General features: G+C 43.2%; 1 protein-coding gene across 2 annotated transcripts in view; it reads right to left on the bottom strand.

Moving 5' to 3' along the window:
• Window positions 1-221: 221 nt before the first annotated feature.
• The window catches only part of LOC149445228 (pancreatic lipase-related protein 2-like), a 43,111-nt gene continuing 18,543 nt past the window's right edge, over window positions 222-24,789 (bottom strand). The window contains exons 8-12 of one of the 2 annotated variants that reach the window (XM_089654065.1): window positions 19,393-19,511; window positions 17,569-17,698; window positions 16,844-16,955; window positions 10,765-10,932; window positions 222-426 (exon numbers count right to left, since the gene is read on the bottom strand). In XM_089654065.1, the coding sequence (XP_089510191.1) occupies window positions 345-426; window positions 10,765-10,932; window positions 16,844-16,955; window positions 17,569-17,698; window positions 19,393-19,511 (611 nt within the window). In that variant the 3' untranslated portion in view covers window positions 222-344. The remainder of the gene's footprint in view (window positions 427-10,764; window positions 10,933-16,843; window positions 16,956-17,568; window positions 17,699-19,392; window positions 19,512-24,789) is intronic. The other variant, XR_016306430.1, reaches the window with a different exon arrangement.

The raw sequence follows: 24,789 nt of genomic DNA, 5'->3' as shown, positions 1-24,789 counted from the left end.
CCATGATCCCCTATTGCCCGGGGGCCCCATGAGTTGTCAGTCCGCCCCTGGACGCAGTGTATAGACAACTTCTCAGTCTAGTATACTTGACATTTTATGCATGCGGGGTTTGGTCAGGGGGGAATCACTCTTGTTAGTAAATGATATGGTGTCAGGGGTGAAAAAGCAGCAATATGCTATACATCATATAACAATGACAGATTTCATGGAACAAAACTGACTGAGCTGAAAAGAAAATGATTTAATATGTTTTGAAAGAATACAAAGAAATACTTTTTTCAATAGATACTGTATATTTGGTTGCAGTTCTTTTAGTCCTCTAGGTATCAGTTAAGGGGATCCAACTATGGGGTATCCAGATCACTGCAGGGGCCCAGGACCTGCGTGAGGTTATCCAGAACTGTCCCAGTACCACAGAATGAGGATCTATGGGGGGCAAAAAAAAAAATCTGTATTCACAAACACAGAAAAAGGTAAATAAGAAAGTATTCAATATCCTCTCCAATTCTCAGAGTGCCAAACACAGATCTCTAATGGCATGGAAGCCAGCCAGCCCTGTGAAGTCAATTTGTGTTCGAGGGGCATTTTGTTGTTAAGAGGGACAGAAATGTTCTGTAAAGGGTGAGACCAAATTTAGACCATAATTTGACACCACTCATGATCCCATCTAGTCATCACACACTATGCAGTTTGAGTGATCACCACTGCTGTATTTGAGAAAAATGTGTGAGCTGTATACGAATGTCCGACACAGATCAGCCCCTGCTGCATCCTCTCACCTTGTGATTTGCTACAAAGTTACAACATTGTAGTCCGATCCCTGGTGAAGAAGAGATTGAGGAAATGTTCTCTCCTGCCTGCAGCAGACTCATTATATAATCTCAGCCTAGGCAAAGTCACCGACTTAAGATCAATGCCACTTCATTTTTTGTTGCGTTTTACTAGGCAGTCGGCCTGTGTCCGCTGGATTGGGGTGACTGGCATGTTGTGGGGCTGGTTGCTCCCCGAGATACATTGTTTTGATCGCCTGGACAGGCAATGTGCTGTTGGTCCACGTGGATGGCAACGGCTTGGGGGTCAGGTCCATGAGGGAGCTTATTAGGGATGTCAGGTTGGATTTCCTTCGGTTACACAGGGCATTTCAGGACATGATTATAGTGTGGTCTGACATTGTCAACCTAGATTGGTGGAGCAGATTAACAAGGCCCGAATTAAGGTTAATAAGGAGGTGGGTAGGTTTGTGATCCATAACTGGGGGGGGGGGGGTGCTGGTTGTTTGGCATTTGGAATTGGAAGTTGACACTTGGTGCCAGGGGTGGACTGACCATTTGGAAAGGGCCCGGGGTCAGTATGGGGCCCCATGAGATGCCCCTGGTACCTTTTTCATAGGCTTTTTTTAGTTTGGGCAAGGACACAGGGGCCCCATGAACCCCTGTTGCCCGGGGGCCCCATGAGTTGTCAGTCCGCCCCTGCTTGGCGCTACCTTCGTGGCAATGGTGTGCACCTTAATGCGGTGGGGACTGATATATGGTCCTTGGGTTTACAGGATGGCATCCAGCGAGCCTTCCAGGTGTGGCTGGGCACGCAAGCGTAAGGGCTTACCCAGTGTGCTGTGTCTGTTGTTGGTCTTTGGAGGCGGCAAGTAATTTGAAGCTAAAGTGAATGGTTGGGACCCATGGGTGGAATGATGTGCCCGGGTGCATTCCGGTTAACCAAGGTTTAACTGGAAGGTGGAGATTGTGCACTGCGGATTGTGTGTTTTGTCTCCGAGCCGATGCACTGTGGCTGGAGGCTTAATATTAATATTATGGTTAAGGTTCCGCATGGGGATAGCAGTATTGTTTTGTGCCTTCTAAGACCAACAACTTTTTACTGTTATGTTTCTGTTTTAAGGAATGTTTTATGTTGTTTAAGTTGAATTGTTAATAAGAGGCCGTGACGGCCATTTTACTCCAAAGGTGGTTTGGTCTCCTTCCTTGGTATAATTAGAGATTGGCGGGGGGGGGATATTGTGTGAAAGAGAGAGAATTGTGCAGGAGCATGGTTCAGTAGCTATATGGTCCTAACTTGCACATTTATTCTACACTAGTCATGTAGTAACATGGTTTGTAGGATTTTTTCTAACCTGTTCAATGTTCCGATACCCAGAGGAGCCATCCATCCCATCTTGGACCTCAAAACTCTGAATGTCTTCATTGTAGTTTAGAAATTCTGCAGGAATTAAATTGGGTTTTTCTTTGCTTCCCTGCATAATGAAACCTTCTGGCTAGAGTGGACATCAAGAATGACTACCTACATATTCCCACCTTTCCAGTGTATTACTCTTTAGTTTGCCGTGGGGCTCCTTCACTATCAATTTTTGACCCTGACTCTTCGGTCACCCTTCTGTACCTCAGATGATCCCCAACATGCTGGGCCCAGTTTTAGCCTTGTTTGTGTTCTTGTGGCATCCCCACTGTGGGAAACTTAGATAACCTTTTGAGAGGGAACAGTTGGTGCAAGCTCTGATGGACAACGCGGTTTTGACTGTCTAGATGTTACAGCAGTTCGGATAGATCCGGAAAGTCCAGAAATCATCATTGGAAGTTCTGATAATTTTTGTGATGACACGGGAAGGATGGAGGTGGGAAATCAAGGAAATCGAGGAAGCAGGGAGTAAAACTCCTGTTTGCAGCCCTCAGAAACCATTTATTCAACCCAAGCATCGGAGATACACATTTTGTTAGACTTCCTGTGTACCACAATAGACTCCAAGATAAAGATTTTACAGAGAGTACATAAATCCTATTTTTATACCTCTGGACCAATAGTACATCCAGGTTACAGCACAGTATTGTATTAGGTTGTAAATGGAGAAACAGAGAAAGGGTGCACCGACCTAGTGCATTATCGTTTAAAATAATTTATTAAAGAAACAAAAATAGGTATCATACTCACAATGGACATAATTAGAGATGAGCGAATCGAACCAGGCGAACCGGAATTCGAGTCGAATTTCAGGAAATATTCGATTCGCGGCGAAACCGAAATTTTGCCTACTTCGGGTGCGCGAATCGAACATTTCCCGATCAGCCGGCAAAAGTGTCCCTGCAGTGAGCTCCGCTATTTCTGACAGTTCTCTGACAGAAGGAACACATGTTTAGCGGTTGAAACATTGTATCTATTAGTTTACATTTAGGATACAGATGTTTCCACCACTGTACATGTGAAGAAGCTGTGAGAGAACTGTCAGAAATAGAGGAACTCTGCACATACACTTTTTGCCGGCTTGGAATTATTCTTCTTTTCATCCTACTTCTTCTTCTTCTTCTTCTTCTTCATCCTCATCCTCATCCTCTTCTTCTGAGGATGAGGATGAGGATGAAGAAGAAGAAGAAGTAGGATGAAAAGAAGAATAATTCCAAGCCGGCAAAAAGTGTATGTGCAGAGTTCCTCTATTCTGCAGATACACTTAGAGGAGCTCTGCAGATACACTTAGAGGAGCTCTGCACATACACTTTTTGCCTGTTTGGAATTAATCTTATTTTCATCCTACATCTTCTTCTTCTTCTTCTTCATCTTCTTTATCCTCATCCTCAGAAGAAGAAGAAGAGGATGAAGAAGAAGAAGAAGAAGAAGAAGAAGTAGGATGAAAATAAGAATAATTGCAAGCCGGCAAAAAGTGTATGTGCAGAGTTCCTCTATTCTGCAGATACACTTAGAGGAGCTCTGCAGATACACTTAGAGGAGCTCTGCACATACACTTTTTGCCGGCTTGGAATTAATCTTATTTTCATCCTACTTCTTCTTCTTCTTCTTCATCCTCATCCTCATCCTCAGAAGAAGAAGAAAAGGATGAGGATGAAGAAGAAGAAGAAGTAGGATGAAAATAAGAATAATTCCAAGCTGGCAAAAAGTGTATGTGCAGAGCTCCTCTAAGTGTATCTGCAGAGCTCCTCTAAGTGTATCTGCAGAATAGAGGAACTCTGCACATACACTTTTTGCCGGAAACCGCTGTATGGAGGGAATGTCCCAGAACTGTCATAAATAGTCTATTTCTGACAGTTCTGGGACATTCACTCCATACAGCTGTTTCAACCGCTGTATGGAGGGAATGTCATGGAACTGTCAGAAATAGACTATTAATGACAGTTCTGGGACTGTCCTTCCATACAGCGGTTGAAACATTGTATGTATTTGTTTCCATAAATGGATCCATTTATGGAAACAAATACATACAATGTTTCAACCGCTGTATGGAAGGACAGTCCCAGAACTGTCATAAATAGTCTATTTCTGACAGTTCTGGGACATTCACTCCATACAGCTGTTTCAACCGCTGTATGGAGGGAATGTCATAGAACTGTCAGAAATAGACTATTAATGACAGTTCTGGGACTGTCCTTCCATACAGCGGTTGAAACATTGTATCTATTTGTTTCCATAAATGGATCCATTTATGGAAACAAATAGATACAATGTTTCAACCGCTGTATGGAAGGACAGTCCCAGAACTGTCATTAATAGTCTATTTCTGACAGTTCTATGACATTCCCTCCATACAGCGGTTGAAACAGCTGTATGGAGTGAATGTCCCAGAACTGTCAGAAATAGACTATTTATGACAGTTCTGGGACATTCACTCCATACAGCGGTTGAAACATTGTATCTATTTTTTTCCATAAATGACATTCTGCAGATACACTTAGAGGAGCGCTGCAGATACACTTTTTGCCGGCTTGGAATTATTCTTATTTTCATCCTACTTCTTCTTTTTCTTCTTATGAGGATGAGGATGAAGAAGAAGAAGTAGGATGAAAATAAGATTAATTCCAAGCCGGCAAAAAGTGTATCTGCAGCGCTCCTCTAAGTGTATTTGCAGAATGTCATTTATGGAAAAAAATAGATACAATGTTTCAACCGCTGTATGGAAGGACAGTCCCAGAACTGTCATAAATAGTCTATTTCTGACAGTTCTGGGACATTCACTCCATACAGCTGTTTCAACCGCTGTATGGAGGGAATGTCATAGAACTGTCAGAAATAGACTATTAATGACAGTTCTGGGACTGTCCTTCCATACAGCGGTTGAAACATTGTATGTATTTGTTTCCATAAATGGATCCATTTATGGAAACAAATAGATACAATGTTTCAACCGCTGTATGGAAGGACAGTCCCAGAACTGTCATTAATAGTCTATTTCTGACAGTTCCATGACATTCCCTCCATACAGCGGTTGAAACAGTTGTATGGAGTGAATGTCCCAGAACTGTCAGAAATAGACTATTTCTGACAGTTCTGGGACAATCACTCCATACAGCTGTTTCAACCGCTGTATGGAGGGAATGTCATGGAACTGTCAGAAATAGACTATTAATGACAGTTCTGGGACTGTCCTTCCATACAGCGGTTGAAACATTGTATGTATTTGTTTCCATAAATGGATCCATTTATGGAAACAAATACATACAATGTTTCAACCGCTGTATGGAAGGACAGTCCCAGAACTGTCATAAATAGTCTATTTCTGACAGTTCTGGGACATTCACTCCATACAGCTGTTTCAACCGCTGTATGGAGGGAATGTCATAGAACTGTCAGAAATAGACTATTAATGACAGTTCTGGGACTGTCCTTCCATACAGCGGTTGAAACATTGTATCTATTTGTTTCCATAAATGGATCCATTTATGGAAACAAATAGATACAATGTTTCAACCGCTGTATGGAAGGACAGTCCCAGAACTGTCATTAATAGTCTATTTCTGACAGTTCTATGACATTCCCTCCATACAGCGGTTGAAACAGCTGTATGGAGTGAATGTCCCAGAACTGTCAGAAATAGACTATTTATGGCAGTTCTGGGACATTCACTCCATACAGCGGTTGAAACATTGAATCTTTTTTTTTCCATAAATGACATTCTGCAAATACACTTAGAGGAGCGCTGCAGATACACTTTTTGCCGGCTTGGAATTAATCTTATTTTCATCCTACTTCTTCTTCTTCATCCTCATCCTCATAAGAAGAAAAAGAAGAAGTAGGATGAAAATAAGAATAATTCCAAGCCGGCAAAAAGTGTATCTGCAGAATGTCATTTATGGAAAAAAATAGATACAATGTTTCAACCGCTGTATGGAGTGAATGTCCCAGAACTGTCATAAATAGTCTATTTCTGACAGTTCTGGGACATTCACTCCATACAGCTGTTTCAACCGCTGTATGGAGGGAATGTCATGGAACTGTCAGAAATAGACTATTAATGACAGTTCTGGGACTCTGACAGTTCCATGACATTCCCTCCATACAGCGGTTGAAACAGCTGTATGGAGTGAATGTCCCAGAACTGTCAGAAATAGACTATTTCTGACAGTTCTGGGACAATCACTCCATACAGCTGTTTCAACCGCTGTATGGAGGGAATGTCATGGAACTGTCAGAAATAGACTATTAATGACAGTTCTGGGACTGTCCTTCCATACAGCGGTTTAAACATTGTATGTATTTGTTTCCATAAATGGATCCATTTATGGAAACAAATAGATACAATGTTTCAACCGCTGTATGGAAGGACAGTCCCAGAACTGTCATAAATAGTCTATTTCTGACAGTTCTGGGACATTCACTCCATACAGCTGTTTCAACCGCTGTATGGAGGGAATGTCATAGAACTGTCAGAAATAGACTATTAATGACAGTTCTGGGACTGTCCTTCCATACAGCGGTTGAAACATTGTATGTATTTGTTTCCATAAATGGATCCATTTATGGAAACAAATACATACAATGTTTCAACCGCTGTATGGAAGGACAGTCCCAGAACTGTCATAAATAGTCTATTTCTGACAGTTCTGGGACATTCACTCCATACAGCTGTTTCAACCGCTGTATGGAGGGAATGTCATAGAACTGTCAGAAATAGACTATTAATGACAGTTCTGGGACTGTCCTTCCATACAGCGGTTGAAACATTGTATCTATTTGTTTCCATAAATGGATCCATTTATGGAAACAAATAGATACAATGTTTCAACCGCTGTATGGAAGGACAGTCCCAGAACTGTCATTAATAGTCTATTTCTGACAGTTCTATGACATTCCCTCCATACAGCGGTTGAAACAGCTGTATGGAGTGAATGTCCCAGAACTGTCAGAAATAGACTATTTATGGCAGTTCTGGGACATTCACTCCATACAGCGGTTGAAACATTGTATCTATTTTTTTCCATAAATGACATTCTGCAAATACACTTAGAGGAGCGCTGCAGATACACTTTTTGCCGGCTTGGAATTAATCTTATTTTCATCCTACTTCTTCTTCTTCATCCTCATCCTCATAAGAAGAAAAAGAAGAAGTAGGATGAAAATAAGAATAATTCCAAGCCGGCAAAAAGTGTATCTGCAGAATGTCATTTATGGAAAAAAATAGATACAATGTTTCAACCGCTGTATGGAGTGAATGTCCCAGAACTGTCATAAATAGTCTATTTCTGACAGTTCTGGGACATTCACTCCATACAGCTGTTTCAACCGCTGTATGGAGGGAATGTCATGGAACTGTCAGAAATAGACTATTAATGACAGTTCTGGGACTGTCCTTCCATACAGCGGTTGAAACATTGTATGTATTTGTTTCCATAAATGGATCCATTTATGGAAACAAATAGATACAATGTTTCAACCGCTGTATGGAAGGACAGTCCCAGAACTGTCATAAATAGTCTATTTCTGACAGTTCTGGGACATTCACTCCATACAGCTGTTTCAACCGCTGTATGGAGGGAATGTCATAGAACTGTCAGAAATAGACTATTAATGACAGTTCTGGGACTGTCCTTCCATACAGCGGTTGAAACATTGTATGTATTTGTTTCCATAAATGGATCCATTTATGGAAACAAATACATACAATGTTTCAACCGCTGCATGGAAGGACAGTCCCAGAACTGTCATTAATAGCCTATTTCTGACAGTTCCATGACATTCCCTCCATACAGCGGTTGAAACAGCTGTATGGAGTGAATGTCCCAGAACTGTCAGAAATAGACAGAAACTGTCACAGAACTGTCCTTCTTCTCATTCCTTCTCCTTCTTCTCATCCTTCTTCTCATCCTTCTTCTCATCCTTCTTCTCATCCTTCTCCTTCTTCTCATCCTTCTCCTTCTTCTCATCCTTCTCCTTCTCCTTCTTCTCATCCTTCTCCTTCTTCTCATCCTTCTTCTCATCCTTCTCCTTCTTCTCATCCTTCTCCTTCTCCTTCTTCTCATCCTTCTCCTTCTCCTTCTTCTCATCCTTCTTCTCCTCATCCTTCTCCTTCTTCTCATCCTTCTCCTTCTCATCCTTCTCCTTCTTCTCATCCTTCTCCTTCTCCTTCTTCTCATCCTTCTCCTTCTTCTCATCCTTCTCCTTCTCCATCTTCTCATCCTTCTCCTTTTCCTTCTTCTCATCCTTCTCCTTCTGCTTCTCCTTCTCCTTCTCCTCATCCTTCTCCTTCTTCTCATCCTTCTCCTTCTGCTTCTCCTTCTCCTTCTTCTCATCCTTCTCCTTCTTCTCATCCTTCTCCTTCTCCTTCTTCTCATCCTTCTCCTTCTTCTCATCCTTCTCCTTCTTCTCATCCTTCTCCTTCTCCTTCTTCTCATCCTTCTCCTTCTCCTTCTTCTCATCCTTCTCCTTCTCCTTCTTCTCATCCTTCTCCTTCTCCATCTTCTCATCCTTCTCCTTCTTCTCATCCTTCTCCTTCTTCTCATCCTTCTCCTTCTCCTTCTTCTCATCCTTCTCCTTCTTCTCATCCTTCTCCTTCTCCTCATCCTTCTCCTTCTTCTTCTTCTCATCCTTCTCCTTCTCCTTCTTCTCATCCTTCTCCTTCTTCTCATCCTTCTTCTCATCCTTCTCCTTCTCCTTCTTCTCATCCTTCTCCTTCTCCTTCTTCTCATCCTTCTCCTTCTTCTCATCCTTCTTCTCCTCATCCTTCTCCTTCTCCTTCTTCTCATCCTTCTCCTTCTCCTTCTTCTCATCCTTCTCCTTCTCATCCTTCTCTTTCTTCTCATCCTTCTCCTTCTCCTTCTTCTCATCCTTCTTCTCCTCATCCTTCTCCTTCTTCTCATCCTTCTTCTCCTCATCCTTCTCCTTCTTCTCATCCTTCTCCTTCTCATCCTTCTCCTTCTCCTTCTTCTCATCCTTCTCCTTCTCATCCTTCTCCTTCTTCTCATCCTTCTCCTTCTTCTCATCCTTCTCCTTCTTCTCATCCTTCTCCTTCTTCTTCTCTTTCCTCATCTCCAAGGGCATTTAAATTAAAGGTACAGTGTTCTGCACTAATTTAAAGGCTCTCTGAAGCCTAGAAACCCTTTTTATAAGTCATCTTCGTAGCGAAGAAATTCGCATCGAATCGAATTTCACACTTGAAATCGCCGAATCAGCCAAATCGAATTTTTGAGAAATTCGCTCATCTCTAGACATAATAACACAGGCATGTCAAACTGAACAAGATGTATGATCCAAACAACATCTGAGTCCATTCGATGGAACCCTGGATGACCAACTCAGAGCCAGGTGTTGGCTCTGAGGAAGAGGTTGTTTCCTCGAAACGCCTTAGCCAGTTGGTCATCCAGGGTTTTATCGTATGGACTCAGGTGTTGTTTTTGATCATACATCTTGTTCAGTTTGACATGCCTGTGTTATTATGTCCATTGTGAGTATGATACCTATTTTTGTTTCTTTAATAAATTATTTTAAACGATAATGCACTAGGTCGGTGCGCCCTTTTTCTGTTTCTCCATTTGTATCCAGTGTATTCGGACCACCCCAGTCTGTTGAGGGCAGCAAGCAGTGCATATTCCAGAAAATTCCAGAAAATTCCTATTGGGTCTACTGAGTCCTTTCCTAGCGCAGGAGTAAAGTGTTTGTTGTGTTGGATTTGTAGTAGGTTGTATCTGTGTTGCAACTCAGTGGTTCTGGTTGTCTAGTTTGCACAGAATCATGCAGGAACAATTTGTATGGCTTTTTCAGGGGCTTTCTAATGGAATTGAGATATGTAAATACATTGGGGGTTATTTACTAAAACTGGTGCATGCACAACTCAGTGCAACTCTGCATAGAAACCAATCAGTTTACAGGTTTTATTGCCGTAGCTTAAGTAAACAAGTTGAAGTTAGAAGCTGAGTGGCTACCATGCAGAGCTGCACCAGATTCTGAGTGCTCCAGTTTCAGTAATCTACCCCATTGTGTTCTAAGGAGGCCCCACATGCTTTACACTGGAGGCTTTTTGGTTCCTTTTGGCCCCCTCAGCAAAATGTCTGGTTATACTTTCTTAAATGTTTTACTTTGTTACCTAAATATGCAAAATCTTATAATTTGGTGAGATTTAGAGAGGGAAACTGGGCAAAGGAAGGGATAACAAAGAGCAATTATGCTGCCTGTACACTTGTGTATTTTCGAACGATTGTTCGTATGAACATTTGTACGATAATTCTCATCTGAATTTAAAAATATGTCAAAATTTTGTTTGCTTTTAACATTCCATTTCAGAATGAATGCTGGTAGAAATGTGTTATTGCGAGAAAACGTTTCCATCCCACTCCTTCAAAATTTCTTTTCTCTGCGGTCAAAAATTAACACTGGTTCCACCCCACTAACAATTAGAAAATTGAATGAACATTCCTGAAATTAAAAAGGTTATACAAAATTTTACTAGTGTATGGCCTGTTTAGGTTGTTTGTCTCCCTGATGTATCTAACCCAATCAGCACTGGTTCCTCTATTATATGGAACATTAGGAGTGACATACATGGTTCCATCTTCTCCGGTTTGCATGTCGATTCTGGTCACTCCCAGCTGTGCCTTGAAGATGTTGAACAGTATTGGGGTCCAGTGGAATGTCACATGATCTAATGGGTGCAGCTTAACTGTGGAATCGATAAACGTAAAGTAGGTGTTCCCTGGGACCAGACTTCCACTACAAAGGGAAAAAAGAGGAAAAAAAAAGGAAGAGACCAAATAGAGAACATTATACTGACTTTATGACTTGCCGATACAGTTTACTAAACACACACAAACATTAAATATATATATATATATATATATATATTTAATTTTTTTTTGCTTATATTTTCTTTCCCTTCCCTGGTACCTCCTTTCTGACCTCATAAACATGCTAATAAGATTATTAAATGTAACATTACAGGTTGCATTACAAATCTTATTTAAGACCCAGTGATGTCATCAAAGGGTCTTTGTGCTTCTGCAATGCAGGCAGATCATGGTCCAGCAAGGTGCTTTACATAGCTTCCAGACAGGGGCGGACTGACAACTCATGGGGCACCCCAGGCAATAGGGGATCATGGGGCCCCTGTGTCCTTGCCCAAACTCAAAAAAGCCTATTAAAAAGGTACCAGGGGCATCTCATGGGGCCCCCACTGACCCCGGGCCCTTGGGCAGTGCCTGAGTTTCCAAATGGTCAGTCCGCCCCTGCTTCCGGAACACAGGAAGCTTTGCTAACAATCATGCTTGTAGGAAGTAGTTAATTGGCTTCTAGAGACCATTAGAGGACACCCTTTTCAGTAAAGAGAGGAAATATACAGTACTGTGCAAAAGTTTTAGGCGGGTGTAAAAAACATGCTATAAATGAAGAATGTGTTTAGAATTAGAAATATTTATAGTTTATTTTTTTTATCAATTATCAAAATGGAAAATAAATGAATGGAATACAAATTCAAATCAATATTTAGTGTAGCCACCCTTTGCGTTCAAAACGGCATCAATTCTTCTAGGTACACTTGCACAGTTTTTGAAGGAACTTGGCAGGTAGGTTATTCCAAACATTTTGGAGAACTAACCACAGATCCTCTGCCTCATATTCTTCTGTCTCTTCATGTAATCCGAGACAGACTCCATGATGTTGAGATCAGGGCTTTGTGGTGGCCAGACTATCACTTCCAGGACTCCTTGTTCTTCTTTATGCTGAAGATAATTCCTAATGACATTGGCTATATGTTTAGGATCATTTTCCTGATGCAGAATATATTTGGGGCCAATAAAACGCCTCCCTGATGGTATGGCATGATGGATAGCTATCTGCCTGTATCTCTCAGCATTGAGGACACCATTGTTCCTGACCAAATCTCCAACTCCATTTGCAGAAATGCAGCCCCAAACTTTCAAGAACCTCCACCATGCTTCATTGTTAACTGCAGATGCTCATTATTGTACCACTCTCCAGCCCTTCACCAACAAACTGCCTCCTGCTACACCATAGTATTTAAAATCATGACTCATCAGTCCAGAGCACTTGCTGCCATTTTTCTGCACCCCAGTTGCATAGTTGAGTCGCTTAGCCTTGTTTATACATGAAAACATGGCGACTGGGGTGGAGAAAAATGGCAGCAGGTGCTCTGGACTGATAAGTCAAATATTTAAATATTTGGCTGTAGCAGGAGGCAGTTTGTTGCTGAAGGGCTGGAGAACAGTACAATAATGAGTGTCTGCAGGCAACAGTGAAACATGGTGGAGGTTCTTTGTGGATTTTGGGATGCATTTCTGTAAATGGAGTTGGAGATTTGGTCATGATCAATCCTGTCATCAATGCTGAGAAATACAAGCAGATACTTATCCATCATGCTATACTATTAGGGAGGATTGTGATTGGCCCTAAATTTATTCTGCAGCAGGACAACGGCCCCAAAACATACAGCCAATGTCATTAACAATGATCTTCAATTATAAAGAAGAACAAAGAGTCCTGAAAGTGATGGTTTGGCCCCACAGAGCCCTGATCTCAACATCATCAAGTCTGTCTGGGATTACATGAAGAAGCAGAATGATTTGAGACAGCCTACATGCACAGAAGATCTGTGGTTAGTTCTTCAATTTGTCTGGAACAACCTACCTGCCAAGTTCCTTCAAAAACTTTGTGCAAGTGTTCCTAGAAGAATTTATGCCATTTTGAAAGCAAAGGGTGGCCACACCAAATATTAATTTGATTTAGATTTCTCTTCTATTAATTTACTTTCACATTTGTTAATTGATAAAAATAAACTAATAACACTTCTATTTCTGAAAGCATTCTTAATTTACAGCATTTTGACACCTGCCTAAGACTTTTGCACAGTACTTAATATATAGGACTGTGAAGTGGATGTGGTTGGAGTCCAGATACTGGAGCAGGAAAAGGAGTGTTGGCCCTTGTGAGAAGAATGGGGCCCTTCCAGAACCAGATGTAGGCTGCTAAGAAAACAGTGCTTTCTCTGGCTGGGGATCTCCCTGAATATCCTGCTTTGGCTCCGCCCCATTACAGGGCAATAGGACGCATCACTGGTATTGAGTGGAAACATGTTGACTGGCCTTGTTCTGCATTGGAGAAGTATTTGCAGTGAAGATGTTTGACTTTCCCTTGCTGTTTTTAAAAGAAAGTAAGAAAGAAACTATTGGACTGGACTCACTTTATTTTTTGCTGTGTTCTATATCTTAGAGGTGGGCTGTCAGAAGATGTTGGTGCTTTTTCTGTGTATTATTTGGAAATGAGGCATATTGACTCCCTCTGGGAGTGGAGGTTCACATAAGTGCAGTTGGTCTTATACTGGCTAATGGTACCCAGGAAGCTAAACATGTCCATGTTCACATGGCCTACACTTTGGTGTAGTTGGCAAGATAGGCATTCTGGGAAAGGGAATGTCCAAAAAAAGAGAAGTTTCTGAAACTTTCTACAAGTTCAGAGAAGGGAGTGTATACAAAGCAAGAGGAGGAGCATTATGTACTTAAAAGGAGGAAGTGCAAGACATGCCCCTGAGAGTGCAAAAGACTGGAACATTGTCAATGAACATGGTCATCTCTGATGGAATCAGAATTCCAGATGAACTGGGGCTTCTGGATACTAGACTTCAACTTGCTACATAGGGAAGCCTTGCTTTTTACTACCTGGGGATGTTGGAGATGTTACGGTTAAATGTAATTTTACTTAAAGTTATAAGCATCTCAATACAAAGGCATATGACAAATAACAATTGAAAACGGTGAGCAAAAACATGTGGTGTGTGACAATCCCCAAGCAGATATAAATGGCATGCCATACATACTGTAAAAAAACAGATGTAACGAGTAATGAGTAGAATAGGTTGCCAACTTCACAGTGTAACCAACAATCAGTGGAAAGCCTATAGTGGCAGCAAGGTATATGATGGAAATGGTGAGGAAGGGGAAAGAAACCAGGAAAACAAATAAAAAAGGGGGGGGGGGGGAGAAGGGATAACCGAGCAATCTGAGAAGTGCTCGAAAAATTGTTATCAGTGAAAATAAATAAGGCCAGTCCCTAGGAGATTAAGACTTGAAAAGCATCTGAATCACTTTAGGCCCTCCAACAAGTCACGGTGGTGCATACTTTTTCAGGACCGAGCTGTCTTCCACAACAAATGTCTCCATGGCCATTATCTCATTAAGTATCTGGCCAAATTCCAATAAACTGGAGGGAGAGGTAGATTTCCAGTGTTGGGAAATAGCGGTGTGAGCTGCCAATAGGCAGTGCCGCAGAATGTCCTTTTTGACCTTTGAGATGGAACCAGGGATCATCAACAGCAGAGCCAGGGATGTCTGTATATTAGATATGCACATTGAATTGTAAGAGGTGAAGATTCTTTTTGCAAGAAGGAAGAGATTAAGTGACAGCCCAGGTGGAGATGTTAGTGCTGATCTGTCCTGCAATGTAAACTGGTGTCATTTTTTCTGGACCTGTGGAGACAATACAAACTAAGTGAGCCATGGGACCTGATTTCTGCCTGGGACCATATGCAGCTTACAAAGGTGAAGGATGCAAACTCTAAAAGACTGTCCTTGATATCTAAGTTTGGGCCAGGTTTGCCTGGGTTGTCTGAAGCATTGAGTGTAGACTCCCCTTGGCTGTCAGAGGTCACCACTACCGAAGTGTGAGAGGACTCCCCTGCTACCTCTGAGATAGAGCCCAGTGTTCCCAGTGGGGAAGGAGTGTTGCCTTTGGTGTGGATGGTGCCCAGTGAGGTGAATGAGTGGGGTGTGCCTGATAAACTGAGCTATTCCACCATGACTCTTTCTGTGCTTACACTAGAGGAAGAATTTGTGCTGGTGGCTGGTGAGCCCCTGTGGGCAGAGGGAACTGAGTTACAGGACAGTGTTTCCAGGGAGGTGGAGCAGTCCTCCTTCCGTGAAGAAGTTGAAATCATGCTTGTTACAGTGTTAAGCAGTAATCTCTGCTAAGGCAACTTCAACCAGAGGCTGCAGGCTGCATAATCTTATCTACTGGGAGTGTACAGCCTGCTTTGGAGGGTGACAGTGTAGATACTGCAGAAGTAATGGACATGCCCCCATCTGTCGAGTACACACCTTTAGAACTTGCTTCTTTACCTACTAACTCAGACACCCAAGTTGTCCATCTTGCATGACATACTTGGGCCTCCCCTTTTTGGGCTTCAATGAAGATTTCCACTGGAAGGGACATGGGGCTTGTTGAAAGAGTTGACAGATTGTACCAGGTGCCATGGCCGATTCAACCCAATGGGGAGCTTCCCAAGAAGGTAGAGTTAGTCCCTATTCATTCCCTAGTCCACCAAAACCTCTTCCTACCACAAATGCTGTCCCTGACAATCAGGTAACCTGTCCCTACACTAACCACTCACTTAAAGAGTGCCAAAACCTGGGGACAGGGACTTAAAAAGACTCTGCTTGACCCAAGATGGTCGCCAGGGTCACCTGGGTCCTGCACATCCAATCAGATCACTGCTCCAGGTGACTGAGGAAACCATAGAGAAATCCAGTTTCTCTTGACTTCCTCCCCCAGCTTAATTGCCGCTACAGTCGAACACCACCTGCAGTAGAGAATGTCGGCTGCACCTTCCTACATCTGCACACCAAAGCCTCTTTTCTAAAACGCGCTGGTCAGCCGTCGCACGCTGATATAATCAAGTAAAATGCAGGGCCAACAGTCCCGCCTCGTACCTGAGGACAGTGAGGGCCCTCCCACAACCAGAATATTGGAGAGAAGAGGAGTGCACTGGAGCCCACCACAGTAAGTATTACTCCTTATTCCTCTACCGCTTGAGTATTGCAGTTATGGTAGTTTTTTTTAACTAATTAAGAATTCAGCTTTATAGGAGAAGTACAGCTTGTTTGTGGATCAGGGGAGTGCAGTTCATTCTGCACTCCTGTGGCCTGGTTTCAGCCAACAGTGGGCTAAAGCCACAGAGCCAGTATCGGCTGGGGAAAGATCCCGACTGGGATCAACCTAGGAGCTTGGACCAGCACCTGGCTCAGCCTCTAAGCGATCCGGTGAGAGTTTGAGCCATTCATGCTCGCCCCCTCCACAGCCCAGTGCTCAAGTGACTGTGTGTGTGCGTGTGTGTGTGGGGGGGGGGGGGGCAGAGCACACAGTGGTGACTGACAGTCACCAGCTCTCTGCTCCCGAAGCACTGAGAACTGAGCAATCAAAGGTCTTTGATCACTCAGTTCCCAGTCTTAGAGGCAGCAGGGGACAGAAGCAGCATCGGACTGATGCTGCGTTCACCAAGGTATGTGTGATTTCTAAAAAAAAACCCACCACACTTCTCTTTTAATGATAGCACAGCAGTAACTTTCTCCTTTCTGACTGGCTGTCTCAGATTGAAAGCCCAGACTGACAGTGGGAGGAGGCATTGTTCTGAAGGGGATGGAGTTACTGTGATGAGCCCTTCACTTATGTGTGTAACTTTCAGTTTCACCTATTGAGCTTTACAAACACCAACCTTTTTCCAGATATCCAGTTCTACATGACACATTTCAGCACCTACACATACTTAGGTAAAGTATATTACTTTATATGTTGCTATGGCATGGTCATAGATTACAGTTAGAGCCACACTATGTCCTACCTCTGCAGCTGATGCTCAGTCACGTTACCTTCGGCCCCATAAAGGGATATATACAAATTTCCTAACGTTTCTGTTGTCCCACTTAATTTTAGAGACATTTTATATCTCCGACCTGAAGAGAAGGTAGAATGTCAGGAGGTTACTCACATCTGCAAATATTCCATTCCATAATTTCTTTCACCAGAAATTCCAACCCTGATAGTTGTAAAACTTTCTGGGGGTGGGGGTTTCTCATCTTATTTTACCAGATCTCAGACAAGGAAAGCAAAATTTCTATTGTACAAATTCATAATTCACAGACATTCTGCCAATTTTTATGCCCCCAAAACCTGGAGAACAAACTTTTTTCTCTTTTTATACTTAGTAGTAGGTAGACATGTTTAGCTGGACTTGTTCTGTAATGATAATAATGTTAAGATGCTCGCATTTTAAAGTTCTTCATTAGTATAGGCTAGGATGAGCAGACAAATGTTTTCAGCATTACGGACCAATATCGAGTTGAAGGCAAACAAATACTACTAGATGATATACTGTAGATAAACTGGATTACATGAGAACCTTCACTCTCTCCCCTTGTTACACCATCATACTGTATATTGTACAAAATTCTTCATGGTACACCTCTCCAGGTCACCTCTCCAGGAACTGAGGAAAACAAATGGGGAACATGGTGGAACCCCAAGCTGCTCTTTAATTGGCCCCAGTGCTCTTCCACCAATACTCACTGAAGAAGTGCTGAGGATCCGCTCCAGTGTTCAGATACAGCTTCATCTTCTGGTCTTTGATGTTGTAATACTGTTCTGAGTAATGGCCCATAGTGGGGCATCTCTGGAGGGGGCAGGGGAAACATGAACCCTGAAGGGGAGAAGACACAACCATCTACTATTACAATATTGCACTGCTCAGTGAAAAATAAATCACAGGGAAATAATCTACTCTTTCCTCTCTTTCCCTCTTCAACAGGTACCTATCCCTAATGCTCTCCTTATTTAAATGACAGCTCTGTCTCTACCTTACTCTCACACTGCGGGTACACCAAATGACACAGATCTGGTATTATTTTGAAGCAAAATGGTCACCCAAATCTTGCTGGATTTTGGTATCCAATAGGATTTTGTCCTCCAAAGATGGCTACCTGGAGCCCATAGCAGAGGACAATTATTCCTCAATGGGGTCCTGCTAGCCTGAAGAAACAGCATCTTGCCACCTTCAGGTTGGAGGAATAACTGTGGCCTACACCTGCCTGCAGGTATACATGACAGAAAGTGTGAGAAAATCTCTCCAAAGTGAGGAAAATGCCTTCTTAAGCAGCCCATAGATTGTGCGATTTTCTTTCCTTTCACCACTGTTGGAAGGAAAGGAAATTACTCGACCACCCCATCAACAACAATTCAGTGTTGATGGGGGAATCCCTCCAGCACAGCTGTTGTGTTTTGCCGGTGGGGAGTCTTTCTGGCCCTCAGAACACGATTACTGCTAGCGACTATAGCCGCTGGCAGTAATCAAATGTAAACAGTCAGACAGGCTGGTTGTACCCAAGTCAATTGATGGATCGACTTGTACCCAAAGTCAATCGATGGATCGACTTGGGTACAACCAGCCTGCCCATAGATGGATTGAATCTGGGCCAGTCGCTGCTGAACCGGCAGAGATTCAATCAATCTATGGCCAGCTTTAGAGAGTTGTTATCGGAACAATCTTCCATTGGGAGATTTTTTCTCTATTGCTGTTCTGGGGGAAACTCAATTTAGGTTTCTCCTTGACTTTAAGTTCCAGTGACAGGGGTCACCAAGATAAATCAAGAGAGTGTATCTCTCTAACAGGAGCTCAGACAGCGATAGAAACCTGGCAGGGTTCTAACCACTGGCTGATGTATCCAAAACTAAAACAAGGTTTTGGCTTTCGATATACAGTACTTTACATAGGAATGAATGGAGGCAATACAAAAAATGATCTCTCCCTTCCGCTACATTTTTCCATTTCACCACTCTGTCCAATTTCATCTTCCCACCAACATCTTTAAAACGGCATTTATCTGTCTATCTATGCATTTTGTTTTTTGCCTGGAGATCCACCTTAAATCCAAATGTAAATCTAATTTCTGTCAGTTTCTCTAATTTATGAAACTGCTCAATTTCTGCAACCTTAGCAATGGCAGTATCTGCTTCACAGACTTTGTCAGATTATAGACACCATAAATCCAGTGTCACCCGCACTGGCCAGAGAGCAGGTAGAGGGGAAGCAGATGTGCATGTTTTCATTTTAGTACATTTAAAACCTTTTCCTTTTTTTGCGAGTGTCAATATGTCATCATTTTCTCACATTTACATTTAGAAATTACAAGAATTAATTTTAAGTGCAGGAAGATGGCTGGAAATGGTACAGATTCTTTCTATACTAACCAATCATATTTCCTGTTTAATCCTTCATAAATTGAACAGTGAATTCTAATTGGTTACTATTGGCAACAACTCAAGTTAATTTTTTGTTTTTTATGCCCATGGTATAGGGAGGCGCAATCTGTCAGGGCTGCAGTAAGTGCCACTTACGGAGGTGAAGTTCCTGTAGCTACCACAGGGGTAGCTGACGAAGCCATCGGGGAATCGGATGCTGTATGTGTAATAGAGGAACGATCGGAAGTGGTTGCAGGCCAATGTATCGAACATGTCTGCCAATTAAAAAATATACTTTTATACTTGTTGTATATAATATAACCTAATACATGGAAAACTGTAGCCTACTTTTAAAGCTTACCACACATGTTATAGTCTAAATGTACAACCTTCTTGATCTACCAACAAGTATGTAGTGCAGGAGCCTGCCTGATTGGATAGAAATTGATTGGATAGATTAGGTAGATCCTCATATTACATAGTTTTGGTAGAGCTAAAGTTGACAGCATAATGATTGTACTGTCAGATTGTAGGCAAGTGGAAGGTTCGATGTTAAGGCAACCTCTTAGTAGTAGAGTGGTGACATGGGTTGTCTCTTTATAAGGTAGAAGGGGTCTCAGGCTGTGGCTTCTTCCTTTTGGAGTCAGAATGGTTCCACCAAGGAGAGGAACCCGGAGGGAGTCCTATGTGCCCTTCCCTTTGGAAAAGGGTTAGAAGGGAGATCCCAGAGAAAAACCCGGATTAGGAAAGTGAGCAAGCACTGTGGTTGACGGTATAACTACCACAATGTTCTCTCTGTACTCTAATGGGAAAATGTAATAATATTGTTGAGCAAACTTTATGCACCATTAAATGGAAGTCATGCTACCAAATATTTGGACTGTTCTATTTGGATTACTGAAAAGTAGAGAAACTACTTTTACAACAAGAAGCCTTTGTTTTATGTTCTACTGAGAATGATGTTTAAGTACAGACAATGCCTGGGGCAATGAGTTATGTGCTTTACTGGGGCAAATCTAGTTGGCTCTCGAGTGGATGGTGATGGAGGAAAGGAAATCCACTAGCTAATGGTGAGAGACTTATTGTGATGACTCGTGCCTGATGAAGGGGTCCTGTGAGACTTCCAAAACTTTGCACTTGCTGTAACTATGTGATTGTGTATTAAATCTTTGGACCTATAACTGGAGATCCTCGTGCTGGTGATGTTCTTCCCATCTCAGTTTTTATGTCTGACACACAGAAGTTTATGTTCTTCATGGGTACTCTGCACACAGGTTGTGCTGCATTGGGCTGCATCTTCAGGTTTCGCACAGCTCTATGTCTCAAGATCTGTAAATGAGATTCAATTGCATGGACTCTTTGGCCTTCCAGTGTGACTTGTATGGGTCTATTTACTAAAGCTGGAGAGTGCAAAGTCAGGTTCACTTCTGCATAGAAACCAATCAGCTTCCAGATTTTAATGCCAAAGCTTAATTGAACAAGCTGAGGTTAGAAGCTGTTAGGTTTCTATGCAGAAGTGAGCCTGATTTTGCACTCTCCAGCTTTAGTAAATAAACCCCTTAGTTTTGTCTGCCATATCTATGTTTCTAATAGCTGCTAAAGCTGCAAATTTTTGACTTGGCTCAGCACAGGTCAGGAAATCCTTGAAAACTGACATCTGCTGAATCAACATCATCCAATGCTAAAAGAGGTCCCTTTCGCTCAGGCATCATCCATTTTGTCTCGTTTTTTGCTAGGAAAAATTGATTCAGTGTACATCAGTTAACATCCATATTCTGTTTAGTTATGTTCCGTTTACATCTGTTTTTCACCTGTTTACATCTGTTTCTCATCCGCTTCCTTTTTTGCAAATGGAACAAAAATGCAGACTGGTTAACAAAAACGGATTTGATTGGAAGCAGCTGAAAAACCGATGTAAATGGATGACCTCCCTTTTATATCCTTTTGCCCATAATAATGTTTTGCTGTCAGTTTTTCATCTGTCAACAGAGAATGAAAAATGGACAGATGGAACGCCAATGTGAAAGGGGCATCCACTTTTGCTGAGTAAAAAATATTCCCCTCTGGGTGGTCTATTTACATTGCTGGGATTTTAACAAAATTTGTAACAGATTCCCACCTTGTTGCTCTGGAGAAATTGCTATTTTTTTCACCATGTCTTTTGCAGACTAAATCTGAATGGGGGGGCTGATTCATTATAATCACCTGCTGTTGTAATGACCTGCAGGACCTGCATCCTTTTAAAAGTATTTAACCCTTGGGAAGTATCTTACCAAAACTTTCAAATTTCAATTGCATAGGGTTTCATACTGCCAGGTTATCTGTGATTTTCCATAGACATCTATTAGAACAGGTGTTTTTAGTGTATTTTCTGAAAGTACACCAAAGATACAGCATGCAGGATTTTCAGTGCGCTTTCAGAAATTGCTTCTCCAGACCCTTTCACGTCCGTCACATGTGCTCAGGGTGAACCTGCTCTCATCTGTGAAAAGCACAGGGTGCCAGTGGTGGACCTGCCAATTCTGGTGTTCAATGGCAAATGCCAATTGAGCTCTATGGTGCCGGGCAGTGAGCACAGGGCCCACTAGAGGACGTTGCGACCTCAGGCCACCCTCATGAAGTCTGTTTGATTGTTTGGTCAGAGACATTCACACCAGTGGCCTGCTGAAGGTCATTTCGTATGGCTCTGGCAGTGCTCATCCTGTTCCTTCTTGCACAAAGGAGCAGCTATCGGTCCTGCTGATGGGTTAAGGACCTTGTACAGCCCTGTACAGCTCTCCTAGAGTAACTGTCCATCTCCTGGAATATCCTCCATGCTCTTGAGACACATCAAACCTTCTGGCAATGGTTCGTATTGATGTGCCATTCTGGAGGAGTTGGACTGCCTGAGCAACCTCTGTAGGGTCCAGGTATCTCCTCATGCTACCAGTAGTGACACTGACCATAGCCAAATGCAAAACTAGTTAAAATCAGTCAGAAAAGATGAGTAGGGAAAAAATTGTCAGTGGCCTCCACCTGTAAAACCATTTCTATTTTGCCTATCCCATTGTTGCCTATCTAGTGCACCTGTTGTTAATTTCATTAACACCAAAGCAGCTAAAACTGATTAACAACTCCCTCTGCTACTTAACTGACCAGATCAATATCCCAGGAGTTTCATTGACTTGATGCTATACTCTGATTAATAAGTTCTCCTTTAATTTTTTTGAGCAGTGTAGAAAGGAATGGAATGAAAACATAGTAGAAGAAAGTAAATGCAAGGGGCATGAAGAAAAGGAAAGGAAAAAGGAAAGGAATAAAACTGGTGAAAGTTTCCTTAACCCCTTCGCTCCGGCGCTTTCCTGCCCTTTAAGAGTTTCAGAAGCCAGGAGGCGGGGTGGGGTTTAGGGTCATGTGACCACCGTGACACGCCTTCACGGCGGTCACATGATCGGGAAAGGTCCCGATCGAAAGAGGAAATCGGGACCTTTCCGTGAGTACCGGACATGTGTGCAGGGAGCGCGCAGGGTGCGCGCTCTCAGCACATATGTTCTTTTTTAATAGAACGCAAATGTGCGACTGCTCGGCGTCTAGGCGCAGACGGTGGGAGGCCACACATTTGCATTCCGCCGGCATGAAGAGGTTAATACTCTCTCGCACTTTGTACTGTTATACAGTTTGATATTCTGGCAGCCACCCTCTTCATTAACTAGTTGCCGACCGCAGATAGCCGAATGACGGCTTCACTGCGGCCGGCCAGTTCTGGGTGGACGTCATATTATGTCCCCCCAGAATGCGCTCTCCTGCGCGCCCCAGGGGGCGCGCACCCGGCGATCTCCGTGATCGCTGTGTCCTACGGACACAGCTGATCACGAGATGTGGTAAAAGGCCGATCATACCGGCCTTTTACCACGTGATCAGCGGTGTCCAATGACACGCTGATCACAGGGAAATGCAAGTGCCGGTTCTCGGCTGCACTTTCCTCACGCTGTCAGATCGTGAGGAAAGTACTGCCGAGAACCGGCAGTTGTCAGAGCGGGGATCGGCACCGATCATCAGGGCCACTGATGATCAGTGCCCTGATGATCGGTGCCCAGCAGTGCCACCCACAAGTTCCGCCCACCTGTGCCCAGCAGTGCACCCACCTGTGCCACTCTGCAGTGTCACACACCTGTGCCCAGAAGTGCCACCTACCTGTGCCCAGCAGTGCCACCCACCTGTGCCCACCCACCTGTGCCCACCAGTGCCACCCACCTGTGCCCACCAGTGCCACCCACCTGTGCCCACCCACCAGTGCTGCCCACCAGTGCCACCCACCAGTGCAGCCCAGCAGTGCTGCCAGTCAGTGCCACCAGTCAGTGCCCAGCGGTTGTGCCAGTCAGTGCCGCCAGTCAGTGCCCAGCAGTGATGCCAGTCAGTGCCATCTATCAGTACCCATCATCAGTGTCACCTATCAGTGCCGCCTATCAGTGCTGCATATTAGTGCCGCCTATCCGTGACACCTCATTAGTGCTGCCTATCAGTGCCGCCTATCCGTGCCACCTCATTATTACTGCCTATCAGTGCCCTTTAGTGCTGCCTATCAGTGCCCATCAGTGCCGCCTATCAGTGCCCATCAGTGCTGCCTCATCAACGCACATCAGTGAAGGAGAAAAAATACCTGTTTGAAAAATTTTATAATAGAAACAAAGAAACTTTTTTTTTTTTTTCAAATTTTTTGCACTTTTTTAATTTATAGCGCAAAAAGTAAAGTGCCCAGTGGCGATTAAATACCACCAAAAGAAAGCTCTATTTGTGAGAAAAAAATGATCAAAATTTCATATGGGTACAATGTTGCATGACCGCGCAATTGTCAATCAAAGTGCGGCAGCGCTGAAAGCTGAAAATTGGCCTGGTAAATAAGGGGGTATAAGTGCCTGGTAGGCAAGTGGTTAACGAAGATAACAGAAAGAGTTGGCAACCTCTCTATAATACTCCACCCTCCCCCCCAAACTATGACATGTGATGTGCCCCATTCAGGCTCTGCTCTCTATAATACTCCACCCCCCAACAATGACATGTGATGTGCCCCATTCAGGTTGCTCTCTATAATACTCTGCCGCCACCCCAACTATGACATGTGATGTGCCTCATTCACGCTGTTCTCGATAATATTCTGCCCCCCCCAACCATGACATGTGATGTGCCCCATTCAGGCTGTTCTCTATAATATTCTGCCCCCCCCCAACTATGACATGTGATGTGCCCCATTCAGGCTGCCTCTCTATAATATTCTGCCCCCCACCTTTGACATGTAATGTGCCCCATTCAGGCCGCCTCTCTATAATCCTCCGCCCCCCCAACTATGACATGTGATGTGCCCCATTCAGGCTGCCTCTCAAAAATACTCTGCCACACCCCCATTTATGAACTTTGATGTTCCCCATTCAGGTTGCCTCTCTATTTAACTCTGCCCCCCAACTATGACATGTGATGTGCCCCATTCAGGCTGCCTCTCTATTTAACTCTGCCCCCCAACTATGACATGTGATGTGCCCCATTCAGGCTGCCTCTCCATAATATTCTGCCCCCCCC

The sequence above is a fragment of the Staurois parvus genome, unplaced genomic scaffold, assembly GCF_062004578.1.
Source record: "Staurois parvus isolate SC_StPar_1 unplaced genomic scaffold, SC_StPar_1.0 ptg000737l, whole genome shotgun sequence".
NCBI classification, from domain to species: Eukaryota; Metazoa; Chordata; class Amphibia; order Anura; family Ranidae; genus Staurois; species Staurois parvus.
The sequence above is the reverse complement of the archived record's forward strand: the minus strand, read 5'-3'. Positions and strand labels throughout refer to the sequence as shown.